This window comes from Blennius ocellaris (genome assembly GCF_963422515.1).
Source record: "Blennius ocellaris genome assembly, chromosome: 8".
Taxonomy (NCBI): domain Eukaryota; kingdom Metazoa; phylum Chordata; class Actinopteri; order Blenniiformes; family Blenniidae; genus Blennius; species Blennius ocellaris.
The window spans coordinates 13,810,220-13,830,271 of record NC_137657.1 but is presented as its reverse complement, the minus strand read 5'-3'; the positions used below and the strand labels follow the sequence as shown (position 1 = coordinate 13,830,271).

Sequence of the window (20,052 nt, the reverse complement as noted above, 5' to 3'; positions counted from 1 at the left end):
CATTGCACCATGACTTTTGGTGGCGAGTCTTGAGGGGTTCACATGTGCTCTGGTGCCAGTGTGCATGGCTGTGCGATCCAGATGTGGTTTGTTGCCATGGCCAAGGGAGGATATGCGGGGCTTTTAAGCGTTACGTAAAGGAGGGAGGGGCCGGAGGGAGGGAGCGGGGATGTTATTCCCGGGTATCCGTATCCGGGTAGACCAGGATGAAGGGAGCGAAGTGGAAAGGAGGGGAAACGGAGCCACTGCAATGCGATTGAGCAAAGGGTTAAAAAAAAAAAAAAAGAAAGAAAGAAGAAAGTGTCATAATTTTTCAGAAATAAAAAAAAAAAAAAAGAGAGACAAAGGAAGGCGGGAAAGCAAGAGGAAAAAAGATGTATCCCAGTGCAAAAAAAAAAAAAAAAAAAGCAAAATAGTGCAATCACGTGTACTAAAGGGGGTGCTACGTGTTTACTCAATGTGGCACAAACTACGCGTGCACGTTTGTGTGACTGAACGACACAACGCGACAAGAGAATTATTCACACGCGATCTACGATGGCCGCATTGACATTTTGCTTAGAAATAGCTGAAAGTGTGGGGAACTTCACACGGAGGAGCAATGAAAAATGCCTCCCTCTCACCGAAGATGCTGAAAGTGCACAAAACCTCCTCTGTTCTCCAAGTGGTCATGCTTCTGACTGCAGACGCAACCATTGGCAGCGGCGTGCGAGCCGCAGAGCAGTTGCAATGTTTTGTCTGCCAGGTTTACTGGTGATTCTTGGTGTAATAAGACCAAAAAGTCCACGTAGAGACCTTCCTAAACGCACTTCCAGAGCGGCACTTGGCGCAAAGTTTGTCGCTTGCGGATGCTGCGGTCAGGAAACGTGTTCCTAATGCATCCTGGTAATGAAACACATTAGTTGAGACGATAACAGGTGACAGTGGGAGGTGTGGAAGTGGCTGCATGTAAATTTGACTTTATAATTGATATTTGACCTGAAATACTTTTGTCTGTGTTTGAATTATTTACAGGAAAGAAAAAAAAAAAACCCTGGATTATCCAGCATCTTGACTGTTGGTAGCTGATGTTTACTGAGAAGAGCTCAAGATGGAATGAGGAGTCTTCAATAACGTGTTGAGTAAATAACTCTCACTCTGAAAAATGACATAATCTCACGTGCAATGCACACGCACGCACATACACACACGCACGCACACACACACACACACAGGGGGCACTCTTTCTATTTGTGAATATTCTGTTATGTACAAGCTCCATCACTGTGATGTTTTCTTTGTTGCCATGGCAACAGACGTTTGGCGCTCACACATCATATCCGGTACTCGGTGACTGACACTCCGCTATTTTGTCTCATGCGCACACACATACACGTACACGCACGCACGCATACACACACAAAACACTTGTAACACTGTGAAGTAAAAAAAAACAAAAAAACAACTTTGTCACCCTTCGCCTTGTCACTCGCTCATCTTGTCTCCAACAGTTTCTTTCCCTTTTTTTTTTTTTGCAGGAAGTTGAAACGAGCGCGTAAAGATTGAGTTCATGTGCTCATTAACGCGTCTCACGTGGGAAAGTATACAGTCGTGTGCGCGGTGCCAGAGGATCGCTGTATATTTCTGAGGGAATGAACAAACACACGTGAAATGAACGTGTCAGATTTAACATTGGATCAGGGGTTTCAAAGCGTGGGAGGCAATCCCATCACTCCCCCAGGCCCCCCCCCCCCCACACTCTCACACGGCACAGGCTTTGTCTCATACTGACTAGTAATTTTTGGTTAAGTGCCGGCCTTCCTAATGTTTTTCACATTACAGGATATTATCGTTGACGGCTGCTGGGATCCAGAAGCAATGAAAAGCACTTTGATCCCGCTGGTTATTCGCCTCTGACTATTTGAAATATTTGCTCAAGTCTTGATGTATAGTCTACAACTGTTGCCGTTGTTATAGGTCTGCACTGACTTTTCATTATTTCATTGATCTCCATTGTACATGACAATTGAAATTAAAACCCTCTGACCAACACATTTTTTTTCATGCAGCTGCCCTCCTCTGAAAATCTGTTCTGCCCCTCGGTGATTTCTGGCCCCACGATTTGAATTCATGTGGCATTAAAACATGGCAGGACACTATCACCGACTGATGAATTAAATAGATGAATGATACACGCTCTAATCAACCCGCTCTTTTACTCCCACAGTTTTTTGTAAGCGAGAAGCAGTGGTTTTTTGCTGCCACTTTATAAACTGCAACATATTTTACAACAGATTTAAATACCTCTTATTGTTGCTAAATGAAATTCTAGACAACTGAAGGGAATAGTTTATTATATTTCATTACTATTTCCCACTGTCATATTTTTTTAATAGATATTCATTGTTAAAGGCCTGATATTACATCAAAGGTTATGAGATTATTTTAATAGATAAAACTTACTGATTGATGACTAAAATGTACAAACTGTTACCCACTCATTCACCCTCGGATGTTATGGTTACTGAATGAACAGTAAAAATAAACTTTCTTCAGCTTGTAAATTGTTCAACTGATGTGGTTTTGTTGTAATAAAAGATTGTCCTCATACAACAGAAATGTACACTGTTGAATTTAGTTTCTCCGTGTTAACAGGAGTAGAGTAATTACATTGTTTTTATTCGGACTTTATGTGCTTTTGGAGTATCTTTTATCCTTCGGTTTCTGAGATTTCAACTGAACAGATCTGTGATCCTTGTTAAACTGCTGACTCACGTAGGAGGTTGAGTGTTTGGACCCTCACATGAGGAGACATACAGTGATGGGAACAAAAACAAAATCACACGGGGACTCATCAGGCGAATGTACTTCAAGATTGAGATGTGTCAAGATCACTTCTGCAGAAGAGTGCAAACTCTTTTTTTTTTTTTCCTGAACACTCTCCAGGAAGGAAATTAGAAAACATTTGTGAGTTTTTCTTATATCGTTAAAAATGAATCGCAAACCACCGTAAATATATCATTTCTAAACCTTTTTTAAACTTGAGAAAATTAGCAGCTTACCCATCGCTTGTATTTCACAAGCTGATAAGAATACACTAACACCTACACACACAAACACAGCCAACGTGTAACTACACGCACACACACACACACACACACACACACACACACACACACATATGCTCGGTGTTTCCTACTTTAACGTTTGTTCACACTCTGCTACGGCCATATGCAAAAGCTCACACACCCGTTCTAACACCACAGATAACACCCACGCCCCCCCCCCGCGCACGCTGCCGAGCGTGCACGCACTCACACAAAGAGGTGCCTTTCATTCATCCGGCATCTTTTCAGCTGCAAAAAAAAAAAAAAAAAGGAGAGGGGGGGGGGTCTGAGGAGGAACCGTACACTCAAAAATGACAGCGCTCCTTTCCCCGTCCACTCCATTGTCACACTGGCGAGCGTCCGCAAGGTGATAAGTACACGAGCGGTGGAGTGCATCACACTCACAGATACTATACGTCCATTATGTGCACACGTAACACAACATTGATAACGGCAGTGAAAAGTAGGCTCTTATTCTCAGCTGATGATGAATAACGCTCATGCACACGCACTATAAGACAGCAGATTCCCACACACAGTTTGGGGGGGGGTGGGGATTCTTCACACACCCACGCAATACACTGAAACCTCAGCATATCTCCGTCACGCAACTTTAAAATCAGCCCACCTCAGTATTGCTGGACAGACAAAACTGCTAACAACTTGTGTAGCTACTGTATCGCAGGGATTAAAATTAAACAAAAAAAAAAAAAAAAACTCACAGTCGGAGTCAGTGGAAATAGTTCCTGGTGGTCAGAGGACCCCAGTCCGGGAGGGTCAGGGAGGCAGCCACGCACAAAACAATAATGAGCAAGTTGGGTTGGACCTTTTAAGTACTAAACAAGTACTCGCAACTTGCATTTTAATCTGCTTTTATTTTATATCCTTGCCGTCGTCGTCACAGAGGCTGTCTTCCCTCTCCTCCAGATTTAAACCCCGATTTCCTCGGCCTTTCCTCTCAAATATGTACCGAAGGAAGAAAAAAAATGTTTCCAAGTGGCCTAAATACTGCACTTTGAGCCCGCACATTCCTCACCCATTTTTGCATTCGTCTTTAAATGTTAATTTCATGTGCAGCCCTGATCTAAAGCTGCGACAATTATTCCTCCTCTCAACCCCACTATTCTCCGTGGTTTTTGCCCAGAATGCTTGATTTTTTTTTTCTCTTATCATCAGTCTCAATTCTCCTCTGTGTTAAAAGGCATGCTGCTGCATCGCGTCGTGGCTCCACGGTGAAATGTGAATGCTCCCACTCAGACACGAAGTTTCTGTCTAGAATGACTGGAAATATAGATAATCCCACATAACGTACCATCTAATCCCGAAAGGAAAAAAAAAAAAAAACAACGGCACCAAAGCATGCATGTCCGCGCATACATTTCCTCTTCGGCATTTCTGGCTCTTTTCATCTCCGCTCTCACACACACACACACGCACACACGCACACACACACGCACTCACACACGCACTCACACACACACACACACACACACACACACACACACACACACACACACACACACACACACACACACACACACACACACACACACACACACACACACACACACACTTTCTGACCCGTTAATATATTTCTAATCAATCCTTTTGTGTCCGATATCGTTGTTCAGCTGTGTCACAAAATTATCAAATAATATTTTACCAGTAGACGGTATCACAGACAATCTAAAATCTCTGTGCATGGAGAAACCAGGACAGATCATCCTCATACACTCTCCCGAGTTGACGACGAGTGATCCCAACAAAAACACATTGACGTTTTTTTTTTTCTCGTCCTTCCCGACGCGTCTTGTCCTGACCTGGTGAATCACAGGTGATCTTGCTTCAGGTTTTACACGCCTCACATTGACCAGCTTTAGCTTTTAAGTTTAGCGTGGCTAACAGACGAGTGGACGTGGGACAGGCAGCTACTGTGGAGGTTTTGCCATATGGGGCAACAGCATGCCGGCTGACGGGAGCCTCGTCCACTGGGCGTCGGCAACACTCAGGTCGCGGCATGTTCATGTGAATAACCTTCTAATAACCTGCATGTCATCTGCACTCATAAGAGTTATTCAATCTGCAATACATTAAAGTACACTTTTGGCTTTTTTTTTTTTTACCAATAGTTATTGCTCGTTGCCTGATTGGAGAGGTAAAAAAAAAATTGTATGACTGAAAACACTGCATATAAACAGCTGTATTTCTATTCATATTCAGGTTTAAGAGAAAAATATGTAGTCGAAATACGTATAGGCTGAAGCCAGGGCTTATTTTTGCCTCTTCCTTAAAAAGTCCATAAAGTTACCCTGAACACCAGTAATACAAAAGAGAATAATTTCTGACTTCTGTCATTTTGCATTGTAACCCTTCATTATTTTTACCTTTCAATGTCTTTTTGAAGCACAACAGAGATTTATACAATTTTATGTCATTGTTAAATCCATTCTATAATATGAATCCCAAAGACGCAACACATCTTGTGTCTAACATTAGTTCTCACACCACTGCTTTCAAAGATACAGTCACCTCAAATTATAATTCTTTTTTCTTAATTAAAAAAAAAAGACTTTTTTTTACTCTACTTAACTTAGTTGACTGTTAACTCAAAATAATATTCCTAATGTTTTTAAAGTACACAATATCTATACATTCTAACATGCGAGATTCTATAACTAGCTTATTAGTGGTTCCATGATACAAATCTTTAATTATCATTCTAAGAATTATTTTCTGGCATTTAATGATAGGGTCTATATGTGTTCTGTATGGGATGGAAAACTTGCTTCAAAGCAATTCGTTCGTGTGTGTGTGTGTGTGTGTGTGTGTGTGTGTGTGTGTGTGTGTGTGTGTGTGTGTGTGTGTGTGTGTGTGTGTGTGTGTGTGTGTGTGAAAACATACACTTATGAAAGCAGCATTTAGTATTTCAGCTTTCTCACCATTCAAAATGTTTGATGACCAACTGATGCTCAGACAACAACTTTCTATTCCATCTTTCTGTTTGTGCTTTTTTTTTTGCTGTTTTGTTTTATGGTGCTGCTCAATCACTGTTTTTTTGTGGAGTTCGAATTAAATGGTGAAAATTATTGTTATTATAATTATTGCCATGTCACCGCAAAATAATATCAACAGAAAATGTCCCATTGTTAGGCTAATACTGTGTGCATCAATATTAGTAACATATTCTTATATATTGACAGTATCATCTATGGCTTACGTGTATTATTATTTATTGTGTATTGTAACATTAGATTGGTTGTTCCAAGACAAAATAACTAAACAAAACACACAATTGAAGTTGTATGTAAGTATGTGTTATAGAGTAATAAATGTTGATTTAAGTATGTAATAAGTTCAAAATATTTAATTTTGTATTTTAATATTCTGTGACTGTGATACAGCTGCTATGAGATGCTGCCAAACAAACTGTCATTGTATTCTTATATAATAAACAACAAAAAAAGCTTCTTATTCCTCTTGAAAATGTACACCGTATAAATGATGTTTATACGTTAAGTTAAGATTTGAGATCCATTTACTTCATGTTACGGAGGAGTAAATAAAGACGTTTTGAACATGCCAATAACAAACAGTTTAAAATGCCTAACGCTCTTATTTCCAGGGTTTTTATTTTGCCACCCAGTTTGCCGTCATCTGAAACGTTTATTTGCCATCCTTTCAAGACTAAACCCCTCGTTTTCTACACACACACGTGCACACGCACAGGCCACTTCTCACCTGTGCCAGGACGTCCCATTATGATGTCCTTGCGTGGTACGGGGTGAAGACTTTCCGCTGGCAGGATCAACGGCAGCAGAGCCGTGGAGAGGGGTGACAGGGCACCGGCTGCTGGACCTCGCCAACAAACCCCGCGGTCCTGTTCTCCTCCGGCTCCCCGGAGCTGTCCGCGCTACTCGGGGCAGCGGCCGTGACTGCGGTGCCGACGGTAACCGACAGGGCCTGGAGGGTGGTGGCAGTGGTGTCACTGGAGGGCAAGGAGGAAGGGGTCGGAGACACGAGCACCAGAGTCTGGGCCGGGCTCCGCAGGAGGACGGCGCCATTGGGTACTGTGGCCGTAGCAGCATTAATCGGGACGGGAACCTGGAGGCCAGAAATTGGCTGAGGAGTAAGGGAGGTTACCGTGATGTCTTTAGATGAAGTGTTATCTATCCCTCCTTCTATTCCTCCTCCTCCTCCTCCTCTTCCCAGGGGACACTCTGTAAATTTTGCCAGTGGGACTTCAGGATTCCTCACAATGACAGGGGAGTCCCGTAAGGCCTGTTGGGACACGGGGACCACACGGCGAGGGCCTCCGTCGGCCGCCAGAGGAGAAGGGGGAGTTGGGGACACCAGCAGAGGAGGAGGTGATGCAGCCGTGGAGGATGGGGGCCTGCTGGAGGAGGGGGTAGTGACTCCTCTGGGCCGGGAGAACGTGGGAGTGTGTGTGCGGGAATGTGAAACTGGCGTTTGGGGGGAAAGCACCCTGAAAGAGTTGTTGAGGTCCCCTTGCTCCAGCTCAGTTTTGGGGGTATAATCGTGGTGGTGTGACGGGAGGGGTGGTGGAGCAGGTCCGTCTGGCTTCCGCTTGCTGGGGCTCATGGGGACAGTGAACGTCAGGTTATTGGGGTAAGAGGGCTGGATGCCCGATATGTGTCTCTCCCTTTCTCCTCCTCCAGCCTGTGTTGTTGCCTTACTGCCCCCTCCCCCTCCTCCCCCCGTGCCACTAGGCTGCCGGTGCCTCCGGTGCTGCAGGACCGGCGAGGCAGTAATCGGGGAAAAGTTGGCCGGCCTGAAACCAAACAATGGCGAGGGTGAGGGAGAGGGGGCAGGGGGAGAAGGGCGACTGGTTGGAAATGGGAGAAAAAGAAGGGGTGCCGGAGCGGGAGCTCCCTAATGACACGAGCATGGTGGCAGCTTCGCACTCATCCAAGTCGAACCGCGAGGACAGATCATGAGGGAGGAGTGAGGGGAGGACCAGGCGGGGTCTGGAGTCTCCTCTGCTACTCGTCTCACTGCTCTCTCTTGAAGTGTCGTCCCACTCAAACTCACTGCTTGCTCTCCCTCGAAGGTCAGAAGGAGTGACTGTCCCTGAGCTGCTGCCTCCTCCTCCCCGCTCCCCGCCAGCTGCCTCCATCTCTTTGGTCCTCATAGACAAATGTCTGGAGCAGTATCCTCGACGCTGAGACTCCTTCATGCAGCCTTCCCTGGAGCACAGCCTCCTCCACTGCTTTTCCATTGAACTTCTTACGGATACCATTCGGCGTGCACACCACATCGCCCTTTTTATACTTCTGCTGTGCCAGAGAGAGGGGAGTCCTTGAGCGAGAGGAGGTAGAGGAGGACCCAACACCAGAAGTGGGAGTAGGGGTCTGGGTGGGTGGAGTCTTGGATGGAGGTAGGTTTGGAGTGGTGCTAGTTGTGTCAGACCCCGGTAAGGCAGGGGACGGAGGTGGCTGAGGACTAGCTATAGTGGAGAGGTGCGGGGGTCCCAGACCCCGTACCACAGTGAGGTGTGAGGAGAAGGAAGAGGTGGATGAAGAGGAGGAGGAGGAGGGAGGGTAGCCAATGGATTTAGAGAGGATGTTTCTGTGCTGAGTGGTCCCAACGTTTGGTTTTGAAGTGATAGTCAGGCCATGTTAAAACGAGACACCTCAACATCTTCCTCTGGAGTGCTTGGCTGTTTCTGTCTTTCTCTATCAGAATAACTCTCTCCACAGCCGCGACCTGTACTGACTGCTACACTGGAAGCCACAGCGGAGGAATGGTTGGGTGGGTGTATGTTTCCATAGGTATGCCCGACTGTAACCACGTCGTGTGAGAATACATGACCCATCCTGGCTCCACCTCCCAGCACCCCCATTCCAATACTCAACTGGCAGACTTCCCTTTCTACCTCCATCTCCTCCCGTCGCTCCCTCTCTTCCCTCTCCCTCTCCCGCTCCCTCTCTTTTGCCCTCCCACCATTTAAATGTGACACTTCCCAGGGAGGGGTGAGCAGCCTCAGGCTCTGTCGGGAGACCCACACTGCCTGACCGTTTGCTGTTCTTTTCTCTTCCTCACCTCCACCCGGCGCCGCTTTGTCTTCACTCAAAAGCACCTGGTAAGGAAAGGAGACACCAGGGTGAGGGTCCACCTGGGCAACAATTCCTTCTCTGTACAGAAGAGGACCTCCTTCCTCTCCACTGAACGGCACACACACTTGGGTCCCGACAGCCACTGGTGCCGTTCCAGGTGGGGGTGCATCCAAAATGAGCTCCACAGTGTTCTCCGCTCCCGAGGTCGAGGCCATGACAGTTCCACCATGAAAGGGGTATTTAATGAGGGTCTCCTCTCCTTGAAGCTGGACTTCAACAGTGCCTCCACTCACACAACGCACCACACCTTGTCTAAACACAGGGGACAGGGGACAGACGTCTCTACTGCCTGCAGCCTGAACCCCACTTGCCATGATCCTCTTTATCTGACGAGCCAGGACTCTCTGGTTCTTCATGCCTTTTGCCAGAGCTTCGGCCAACCCCTCTGACAGAGCGGCCTCTTTATGGCGAGGGGCTGGGATGTGGGAGTTTCTTGTGCTGCGGACTTGGTCCTGTTGCTTCCATCGCGTCCAGGTCGGCTGAGTGCTCGCTGGCTGTGTCAGTGGAGGACGAGCGCACCGAGTTGGGGGGCCCCTCCAGCTCATGTTCTCCAGATATGGACTCTTTTTCCTGGCAATCTGCTGTCCTGAGGGGTTTAACCTCCATGGAGACAAAATGATTTACTCCTTTGGGAGCTTTACTATCCACAACCAGCAGTGACGACTGATTACCTGAGCAATTATTACTTCGGCTATTACTGCTATTGATAAAAGTACTATGGGTCCCTGCACAACTGTTACTAATGTTAGTCACATTTTTACTACCATTTGTAGTGTTAGTACTACCAATGCTATAATTAATGCCTTTATTAATGCTATTACTAATATTGTTACTACTCTTGAAATTATTATTGGGCGTACTCTCGCTGTCACTAATCTTGCTGTTGCAGTAACTGTTATGAATGAGTGCAGGGCTGGAGGTAGGAATGGTAGAATGGTAGTCATGACACTTGCATTCTTAGAAAAATGCTCATATGTGTATTTTTTCTTGGGTACACGAGCCTTAAACGTGGCTGTTTTCCTGCTAGAAACCGAGGCTAAACTGGGGCTGTGATTGGCGATCGGAGGGGGGGCGGGCGTGGAGAGTGTCACCGGGGCAGATGCGGGAGATGCTACAGTGTCGGAGCAATGGTACCGTTTCCATTAGTGTCCGTTATTTTCTCCCTCTCTGCCTTCTCGTCATCCTGCTTTCTGTTATTCTCATGCGACTCCACAGGTTTCCTCTGCTCAGCGGGCTCCTCCTTCATCACTGTTTTGCTGTTTGCAATCAGCTCTTCCTTCGGGCTGGCGGCGGCGGGCGGAGTCTGTTTGCGTTTGGAAGGAGTGTTGGTTGTGTGCTGTGTGGTTTTGGCAGTCGTCTCCTTCTTGACTTTTTTGGAGTCTTTCTCGGGGAGAAGCTGGGCGGCCCCTCTCCTCTTGCCTCCTCTGCCTCGAGTCATCGGGGGCGAACGCCCCCTGTGCTTCTTTATCGGCCTCATCTCTTCTCCAATGTTCGCAAAGTGCTGCAGAATCTGTGGTGCTCCTCGTCTCTCACTTCTAAGGCACTCCTATTTAAACCGTTGTCCTCCTCCACTTTTCTCCTCTTCCTTATTTCCTCTTCTTCACCTTTAGGTTGTCTGGAAAGAAAGAGAGAAGCGGGGGGGGGGGGGGGGGGGGGGGGGGAGTGGTCATTTATTATCCTCATACTCAACAATTGCCGCGAACAAAAATTGACGTCATAGCTGGAAGTGTGCTACAGCGCACTGCCCAACATGTGAAGAGTGGTCGTCTTGCAACACACCACGACTCACTGTGACGTGCATTCATGCATGTATCTCTCTGTGCAGTTGGCTTCTACCGACACGTTCACATATTCGGATGGTGCTGATTTTCCTCGTGCCACGACGTTGAAAATTAACAAAATTATTCTGCTTATCAAAAAAAATAAAATATATATATTATTGTAAAAAGTCCTTTAAAAATCTTCACAAAATTATATATTTTTAAATGTACAAAAGAAAGAACGAACGAAAGAAAGAAAAAAAAAAGAAGAAAGTTAATAGCACAGGCCGTCTGATTTCTCCGCTGTATTTCCTCAAGCTGCTTTGACATGCGACAGAGCAGCTTTTCTCACACTATGATAGACTCGATCATCTGGGAGCAGAACGCTGCATTCAGTTTGACTTCCGTCAGAAGGAGAAAAGGCAGGCAGTGGCCTGGTCCGAGGTCACCCCGCGACACCAGAAAGAGAAAGAGAAAGAGAGACGGCGGTGGTGCACACTCGTGCTGCTGTTTGGATGTTTGTTCAGCGAGACCGCTCTTGTGCACTCGCTGGGGAATTTCCACAGTCATTCTCGCGCTCGCTGGCTCTACCGCACTCTTTCTCCACGTCTCAGTCTTCCACAGTCGTCTTTTGTCAATGTCACACCGATACCCTCACACACACGCACACACACACACACACACACACACACACACACACACACACACACACACACACACGATATATATATATATATATATATATATATATATATATATATATATATATATATATATATATATAATTGGAATAATCTCCCGTGGTAAGATATGCCCAAAATGAGAGAAATTAAAAGGCTGGCACAGGATCAGGCACACTCACTGATGCAAGATTACAGGCTAAATACAATGGCGCGCACACACACACACACACACACACACACACACACACACACACACACACACACACACACACACACACACACACACACACACACACACACACACACACACACACACACACACACACAAAGAGGCGTTCACATATGTGCTCCCCGCGCTTTCGCTCAGAAGCTCACCAACGTGTGCAAATTGCCTAAAAATCTCACAAATGCAAATACAAACACATGCAGTCTTACGAACCGTATACATACACATCATGTCCGGAAAAAGTTTTTCACACGCTTGCACACACACACACACACATACAAGGTGACCTTGTTGTTAACTGCTTGTTTGCTGTAACAGGCGGTATTCAACGTAGACACGTAATGCACCGGTCACAGTTCCCACAGAAGCAGAGACGCGTCTCTTTCTGGGTGTGATGACTAACAAGCCGCCCGCGTGTTTCACGCACTCTTCATTCAAGACTGCCTATTGACCTCTGCCCCAACAACACAACACTGACTGTGGCATTTTTGTTCCGCCGTCATTTCACTACTTCGTATTGTCAATATATTGGCCGTGCGCTATGACAACCCGCGTTTGTCTTGACGGCGTTCATGCTACATTATTCTGACACCGACATTTGTTGTTTTCGTTGCTCTCGGTCCACGAGTGCAGTTTCACGCCTGAGCATCATCAAGTGCATTGTCACCGCGATGCTTCTTGGCAGAGAAAGCCTTTAAGAACACCACCCAGTGAGTATTTCTGCATATTTGACACAAACAATAAAATCGATGCTAAACTGAGCAGAAGGCAAACACCTCCGCTTCCATACGTGTGAACCTATTGAGCAGATGAAATGTTTTTAGACGTTGTTGATTTAAAAAAAAAAGGTGGGGGGGTAAAGTACTTTGATCTCCTCCAAAGGACATTAATCTCCAAAAGGAAGCATCTTTACATTGAAAATATTTTGCACACAATCAACAAGATAATAAAGACGTATTATCATCGTCTAACAAGACAATGAGAAAACCTTTGGCAGTGTGAAATTAATACAAATAAATTAATTGTATGAAGAATAAATACTGCAAATTATCAATAAGGGATTGGAGCATTGTGCACATTGTGTGTGTGTGGACTTTCTTTTGGAGTCCATTTGGGGCAAACACAGTACACAGCTCTCCAATTCCAGTAGATGTAGCTGGTTTGGTGAACTCGGTGTGTAACCTTGTCTGTTTTAGACGACACATACGGGGGGAAAGAAGTGCCACTGCAGGAATGCACCTCCTCCCAGCACCGGGCCAAACAGCCCCTTCATTAGAGCCGCTGCTCGCTGCTCTGGCTCCGGACTGTGAGTGTCGGTCCCGTTTAGTTCCTCTCCAGCACTGGGAAAAAAAAAAAGACAGGAAGGAGTCAGGGCCACACGGCCAACCGACTGGGTGGTTGACTAAATGACTCGCCAGGGTCTGATCTTTGCTTGGAAAATGCATCTGGTGGTGCTCGCGGCCTCCCAAAATGGTTGCCGTGCGGCTTTTGCTGATAAGCTGGCGGCGGGCACGAGTGTTTATTCACATTCTTCAACTTTGAAGGTACCGGACGGCACAATAGATCATGTGCACAAACATGGGAGAAAACAGAAGAGTCTCAGGAAAGAAAAAAAAAAAGGCACAGGCCCGCCTTTCATTTCTGAGAAAGTTTGCAACTGAAGCAAAAAAAATACAAAATAAAAGAATTGAGAGACTGAGCTTATCCCCCCTCCCCCTTAAATATATGAATTTGTATACAAACCATCTATAAATCTCATGTGGTTCCAAAGTTGATCATGATTTCACAAGTATCCGTCTCCAAAAGATCAAAAGCATTACACACCCTGTGCGCTCCACAAGCATCCTGAGAATCGAAAAATAACTGCAGACCTTTAACTCTTAGTGTTTGTTAGATACATTTCGAAATGCCAGCAGGAAGGCTTATTCTAAATCTCTCCAGAGTGTAGTTTTAGTGCATAAATGCTTTATAAAACTCGGACTTAGACGCAAAACTATGACATTGAATAATCCCGATCGTCCTCGGGGGGGGCTGAGTCATAATTTAGGCAAATTGAAGACATTCACACCTTCCAGCAGGTTGGAGTGAGATATTTGCTGATGTGATCTAAAGGCTACTGTTAATCTTGAGCCCGACAGATAATCAACGTCTCCACCGGGTTTCACTGGACCCCCCCCCCCCCCCCCCTTATACAGCAGAAAGATGCTGCTTTGTCCAATAAACAGTCAGGGGCATGCGACGTAACCCTCCACGGCACGGCAACAACAAACTTTATACACAAACCGAACGCTCCCCTGGGAATTTAAGCGGTGCGGTCATGCATATGCGCTTAAAATCTCCCTCGGACCTACATATTGTCGCACACTCACGCATTTGCAGTGCCATGCAGACCGTCACGCGGTGGAGCGCACAGTCTGGACTTGAATACATTTTGCAAAAAAAAAAAAAAAAAAAGAAGAAGAAATCTAAAAAATAAAATAAAGAGATCTGTTGTTTTTTTTTTTTTTAAGATAAGAATATTTTAAACACAGGGCATCTGTGGTGGATGTCAGCTCAAAATATTGAATGAAATGTGATCTGAGTGTCTGACCAACAAGAAACCAATGTGGTTCGGTGTCTATTACTAGACTAAGCAGCTCCGGCAAACCACTTCGGTGCCAGTTTTTTATCATTCAGGCGTACAGGATTGAGCCTGTGCCCCTACAACGCAACATGGCACAGGAAGAGAGTGTGTGTCTGTGAGGGTGAGCGCACCAGCGTCTCAGCTCCACAATTCATCACTGTGCAACGGCTGTCTTCAGGTTGTGTCTACCTTGTCCGTCGTCGTATTTGCGCCATATGTCAGCGCCTGAGTGTGTACGTGGTCACCGAGCACACACACACACACACACATAAAAACAGCAGCTCATCCCTCTCCTAAAAGCATTTTATGGCGTCTGACTGGGCACAGGGCTGCAGTGACAAGGACATGGGGGGGATGAAGGAAGGAAGAACATGCGATGGGGAAAAAACAGAAGAAGACATGTTACCAATGGGGCCACGGTGATGGCAGGTCCACCGTGGCCCTGGTAGCGCTTCACCAGTGGCAGGGCAGTTTCGCCCTTAACTGGTCACCGGGGAACACACTCACAGATGAAACAGCAAAAAAAAAAGAAGAAGAAGAAGAAGAAACAAACATGCTCCCTGCGACACACACTTGGGTTTACGTGCTGATGATGAGTGAGTGGGAAGTGAGTGTACAGACAACATGACACGAGTAAAAGAAACCATGTCGTTCGGGGGGGGGGGGGGTTATAAACGGAGGAAGAGTGCGAGCTGTGAGGTGCATCAGCGGGCTTGTTGTGGAGAACATTTATTGTGACGTAGCGCGAATACTGGCAGCAGTTTTAGTGATGGCACATCCGAGTGTCGGGTATATATCAATATTGATAAGAAAAAAGAAAAAAAAAGAAAAAAGAAAACACACACCACACACAAGTCTTGAATCCGTCCTTTCTGCCTCTTATTGACCAGTGAGGTTGAAGCACGGATCAGAGGCGACGGTTCCTGTGTGGGACCAAGTGCAGAACTGCCAATGCACGTCAATGAGCAAAACTGCTACGTGAAGATGCACACTTCACCGTCACGGACCGCACAAAATGCAATGGCGAGGGTGACGGGAGGAATGCAACGGCTCTGATCTGCAGGACAGACTGAGGACAAGTTTTAAAAAAAAGGTGAAATAACAGATGGATGTGAACAAAAGTGTTGAAATATTTTTGGAATTTTTATTTTTTGCTCTGTCAGGATGGTCAAAGGGTGCTTCCACTGCAGAAATTTAAAAAAAAAAAAAAAGTGGAGAGAGCCCCCGGACTGGCTTCTGCTTTTCCACTGGTGTGTGTGAGTACTACGAGAAGGCGATACACAATGTCAAAGGAGTCTGATGACTCCAGGCAGTCAGGCGGTCTGCTGTGCAGCTCGGTATCAAAACACAAACAAGTGTCGTTTATCACACAACTAGACCGGGGAGGCCTATTTTCTTTCACCTATACAATAATATTTTGCATGCAAATACTTTTATTTATTTTTTTTTTTTTAGTACACACGCAGTCTCTCCAGAGAGGATTCCTCTGCTGGAGCCGTGATTTGTGAGAAAACTTGTGCTAAAGCGGATCCTTCCCTTTACGTGTTGGTGTTTTCGCTCTAGTAAGCAGCTCAGTATCGTTAGTAGTAGAGCTGCTTGTAGTAGTCGTAGTACGCAACCATGGCAGACTACCACATAATAACACCGTAAGACACACGCTCGGGGAGGGGGAAAAAACAAACAAACAACGGGATGTTTATTCACTCATTTGTTTCTTGTCCGTTTCCTCCAAACGCTCGATAAGCCCTGTGTGGCTGTTAGTAAACATTTGAGGGCTGCAATGCTGCAAATAGGTCGCTTGTTTTTACTACGCCACGTTAAAAAAAAAAAAAAAAAAAAAATCGTCAAGTACGGAGAGGAAAAGGGAAAAAGTAGTCCACACCGAGCATACAAATGTAAGACAATCCGAAGGAGGATGGAGGGTTTTTTTTTGGTCTTTTTTTTTTAGGGAGGGAGGAGGAGGAGGGGGGTCGTTTGTTGGACTGCGGTAAAACATTTGAGAAAGTTTTCACCCTGCTGTTACACTCCCACCCCTCCCCTCTCCCTCGCCTCCCCTTCGGCTCGGTGTCGCTCCATTCCTTCGGACGGTGGCGCGGAACAAAAACCGACGGACCGACGGACAAGACGGGCGGCCCGTTGGCTTGTCCCGCGGAACTCGCTCCTCTCGAGAAAAAGACGGAGGATGTGAATGCCAGACGAGCTCATCCCTGGCACGCCAACTAAGTTGCAACTTACCACAAGCAGAGGTTTTTCTCCTCTCCGGGGAAAGATTTATCGTCCTATTCCGCCAGCGAGGAGGCTCGCGCAACTCTCGGCAACGTGCCCCGGTTGTCGTCTTTCGCGAGCGTGCAGTTCGGAGCCGCACTTCACTTTTTCTCCGCAAAACATGTCTTTCCCCCTCAGAAACTCAAACAAGGATGTAAAAAACTATCGGTCTTCTTTTCCACTACAGTCACAAAATGGTGAATGAACCACTAACAGCTGGGCAAACCGACCAATGAGAGGTGGCTGACAGGTACAGTAGCCAATCAGTGGCCGCGCCACGGAGCAGGGGGCGTGGCCGCCTGTCAAAGTCCCCCTGATGGACTGGGGGCTGCAGCCAATCACCGCCGGGCTGCTGAGGCAGACCGGTGTGCTGTCCCAAACTTTACAGTATCCAATGAGAGGTCTGGGAACCATAGGAACAGCACGAGGGAGGGCCGAGGGGCGGGACCCGAAAACTGTCAGCCAATAGAAAGGCACACATGCCCCCTCCCCTTCTGAAAAGGAGTATGTTTACCATAATTGACAGCGCAAGTGCCTTCCTTCACACAAGACGGCGATAATGCATCAAAACCTTCTGCTTGCAAGTTGGTGCAGCAGGAATCAACGCATCATGCAAATCCAGGTTGTTGCAGGATGCATTTTATAAGTTGTATTCGGCTGACGTTTAACAACACAGAATAACAGCAACAGCACAGGAAAAGGAGGGCATTTTTAGAAAGTTAAGTTTTTAAGCTCGTTAACGTCCGTGTGGTACAGCCCGACGCATCGGTGCCCCTTTGCAAAAACGCTCTCTTTCCCTCTCCCTTTTCTCTCAGCAACAGACGCTCGCTTTCACGGCTCCCGGCCAATCACAGAGCAGCATCGCGCTGGCTCTGACGTAGCTAGTATCCCGGCCCCGCCCACTCCTCTGAAAGTGAACGGGAGCCGTCTCCGCAGACGTCACTCCACCGCCAGGCGATTGGGCAGGTGTGGGACGTCTCGAGGCCAATGGGCAGGCGCGACGGTGATGTCACCAAGAGTGTTGCCACCAGCTGGATGGAGGGGGCGTGGCCTGTCGTAAACTCGGCTAACCCCGCGTTTGCAACTTGCAGGCAGTGGCGAACCAGTGTGTGTGTGTGTGTGTGTGTGTGTGCGTGCGTACGCGCGCGTTGACTACTGACTCAAAGATGCTGGAGATGACTTGCACGTGCACGATACGAGCATCGCTTTTGCACGTGTGGGCTCATCGATATATGACAGGTGCAGAGTGACCTTTAATCCCCGCGCACACTTCAGGGACGAGGACGCTGCCTTAGAGAAGAAGTAGCGCCATAATAGTAAACATTACATAACCACATGCTCTGTGTGTAGTAGGAGACCAGACTCACACTGAGACTGGGACTCATCAGATCTCATCAGAGGCAGCGCCCCCTCTCGGTGGGATCTGATTGCTGGCGTTTCCTTCCAGCTCAAGGATGGAGGAGAGATGTGTGTATGGTGGAGAACTAAAAACAGAGCCAAGTCTTGATTGGCTGAGCGAGCTGTACATTTTCTAACACTGTTCGCCATTTATGAGTGCAGGGAAGAAAGACTGAGAGAAGACCGGGTGCTGATTAACTGTTGACGTAGAGTGACATCTAGTGGTAGACTGTATGCAACTGCAACCGGTTAACTGAAGTTGGAAATGCACTGTGGAGGAGTGATTTGTATTATTTCCCTCTGTCGCGAGAGTTAATAGAAAAATAAAAGTAAGTTAATGTATCTTTGGAACTATTACCCTTCACAACTTGCAAGTCAGGTTTGAACTTCAGCCTCCAGAAGTCCAGATTTAAATCCTTGTTAAAGATGATTGGTTATCAAAGTTTATTTATCAAACTGTTTATTTGACTCCCTGTTTTTTTTCTCAACATAATAACGTCCATTAAGATTTCTAAGCTTTAAAAAAAAAAAAAACTTTTCTCATATCGCTGATTCTAATTTGAAATATCTGGTCTCGTCTGTGTGTTGGTGTCATAACTGTTATGCTAATACTTCTGCACAAAAGTTTATTTTATCATTAGAATTAATCTTAGTGTTGTTCTAAACCTGTATAAAATGAATAGTTTCATTCTTCACTTAATTCTTCTCAGAATTTAAAAGAAAATAAGTTAACCTGTGAAAGCCAACCTCCTGGCACTATAAAGAAGTTTCAAATTAAAACATAAATCTGCGTGAGTGTAAACCAAAGACACAATAGATGATTGACAGTCTCTCTTTAAGCCAACTGTAGGATGCAAACACGTCGATGATCTAAATCTATAAATATAGGATTTGTGATTCTTTTCACCCGGTTGCCCAGTAACTGATACCTTTTATTAATCACGCTTTGTGTTGACTGAGTGTCGACCAGCCCTTTCCTCCCCAAGCGAGCTTTTAAAAAGACAACCCGGATTTGAATTAATGATATTTTCAATGGCGAGATGCACCATTAAAACAACAACATCCCTCCATTTGTTGGGAACGAAAACACACAGACGTACAAAAGCGATTGCGGCGACAAGACAATTATCCCCCGAGTGTCCCTTTTACTTTTACAGTTTGCACTGAGCTTTCCATTAGAGCCTCATACAAGATATACCTGTTTATGTTTTTGTCAGTTTTTTGTGTATTTGTTTGTGTTCTTCTTTTGAATTCTACATCTTTTGCCTATTTTTCTTTTTTAAATTTTTCCTGTTCAGAGTTCGGTGGATGGTCGCGGCATTTCACTGCCATGCTCTCGTGCATATGTGACGAATTTAAAAAAACAAAACAACAATTCACAGCGGCTGCGACAAGGACAGTCCGGGGGGGGGGGGGGGGGGGGTCACGTGTGGTCTGCCAGCCACCCACATCTTCCTTTAACTGACCTTTAGATTTCACGTCAACGCAAGTTTGTCTTGTGAACAGTAACACGCGCGACGTCATCCTTTAGGTACAACGAGCTTCTGTGATATTCGAGTGCCTCGCCGTGATTTTATTTGCGCTTCTAATAAATCTAAACGGTCACTAAGTGGGTCTTTCCTTAGAAACCTTCATGCGCGCCCCAATGGGTCTCTCTGGAGATCCGCGTGCGGGTTTGCTCGGTTGTCATGGCGATACCTCAGCATGTCCTCGTGTCACTCGCCGTCACTGTGATTGTCTGTTGAAAGAAATAACTGGAGAAGTGGACCTTGAGTTTTGTTTAATTCCCACTTGCTGTATTTGCGCTCGTCCTCTGTGTCGTCTCTCATGTGTTCGACTGTATTCAATAGAGTAACTTCCTATTTTATCACTTTTTA

At 46.1% G+C, this 20,052-nt stretch overlaps 1 protein-coding gene across 1 annotated transcript in view; it reads right to left on the bottom strand.

The window, feature by feature from the left end:
* Positions 1-10,826, bottom strand: part of cicb (capicua transcriptional repressor b) — a 29,754-nt gene extending 18,928 nt beyond the window's left edge. Inside the window, 8 exon segments of the mRNA XM_080500449.1 lie at positions 6,825-6,908; positions 6,911-7,916; positions 7,918-8,316; positions 8,318-8,721; positions 8,724-9,651; positions 9,653-10,156; positions 10,159-10,332; positions 10,335-10,826. Coding sequence (XP_080356575.1) covers positions 6,825-6,908; positions 6,911-7,916; positions 7,918-8,316; positions 8,318-8,721; positions 8,724-9,651; positions 9,653-10,156; positions 10,159-10,332; positions 10,335-10,697 — 3,862 coding nt within the window. The 5' untranslated portion in view covers positions 10,698-10,826.
* Between the last annotated feature and the right edge of the window lie 9,226 nt (positions 10,827-20,052).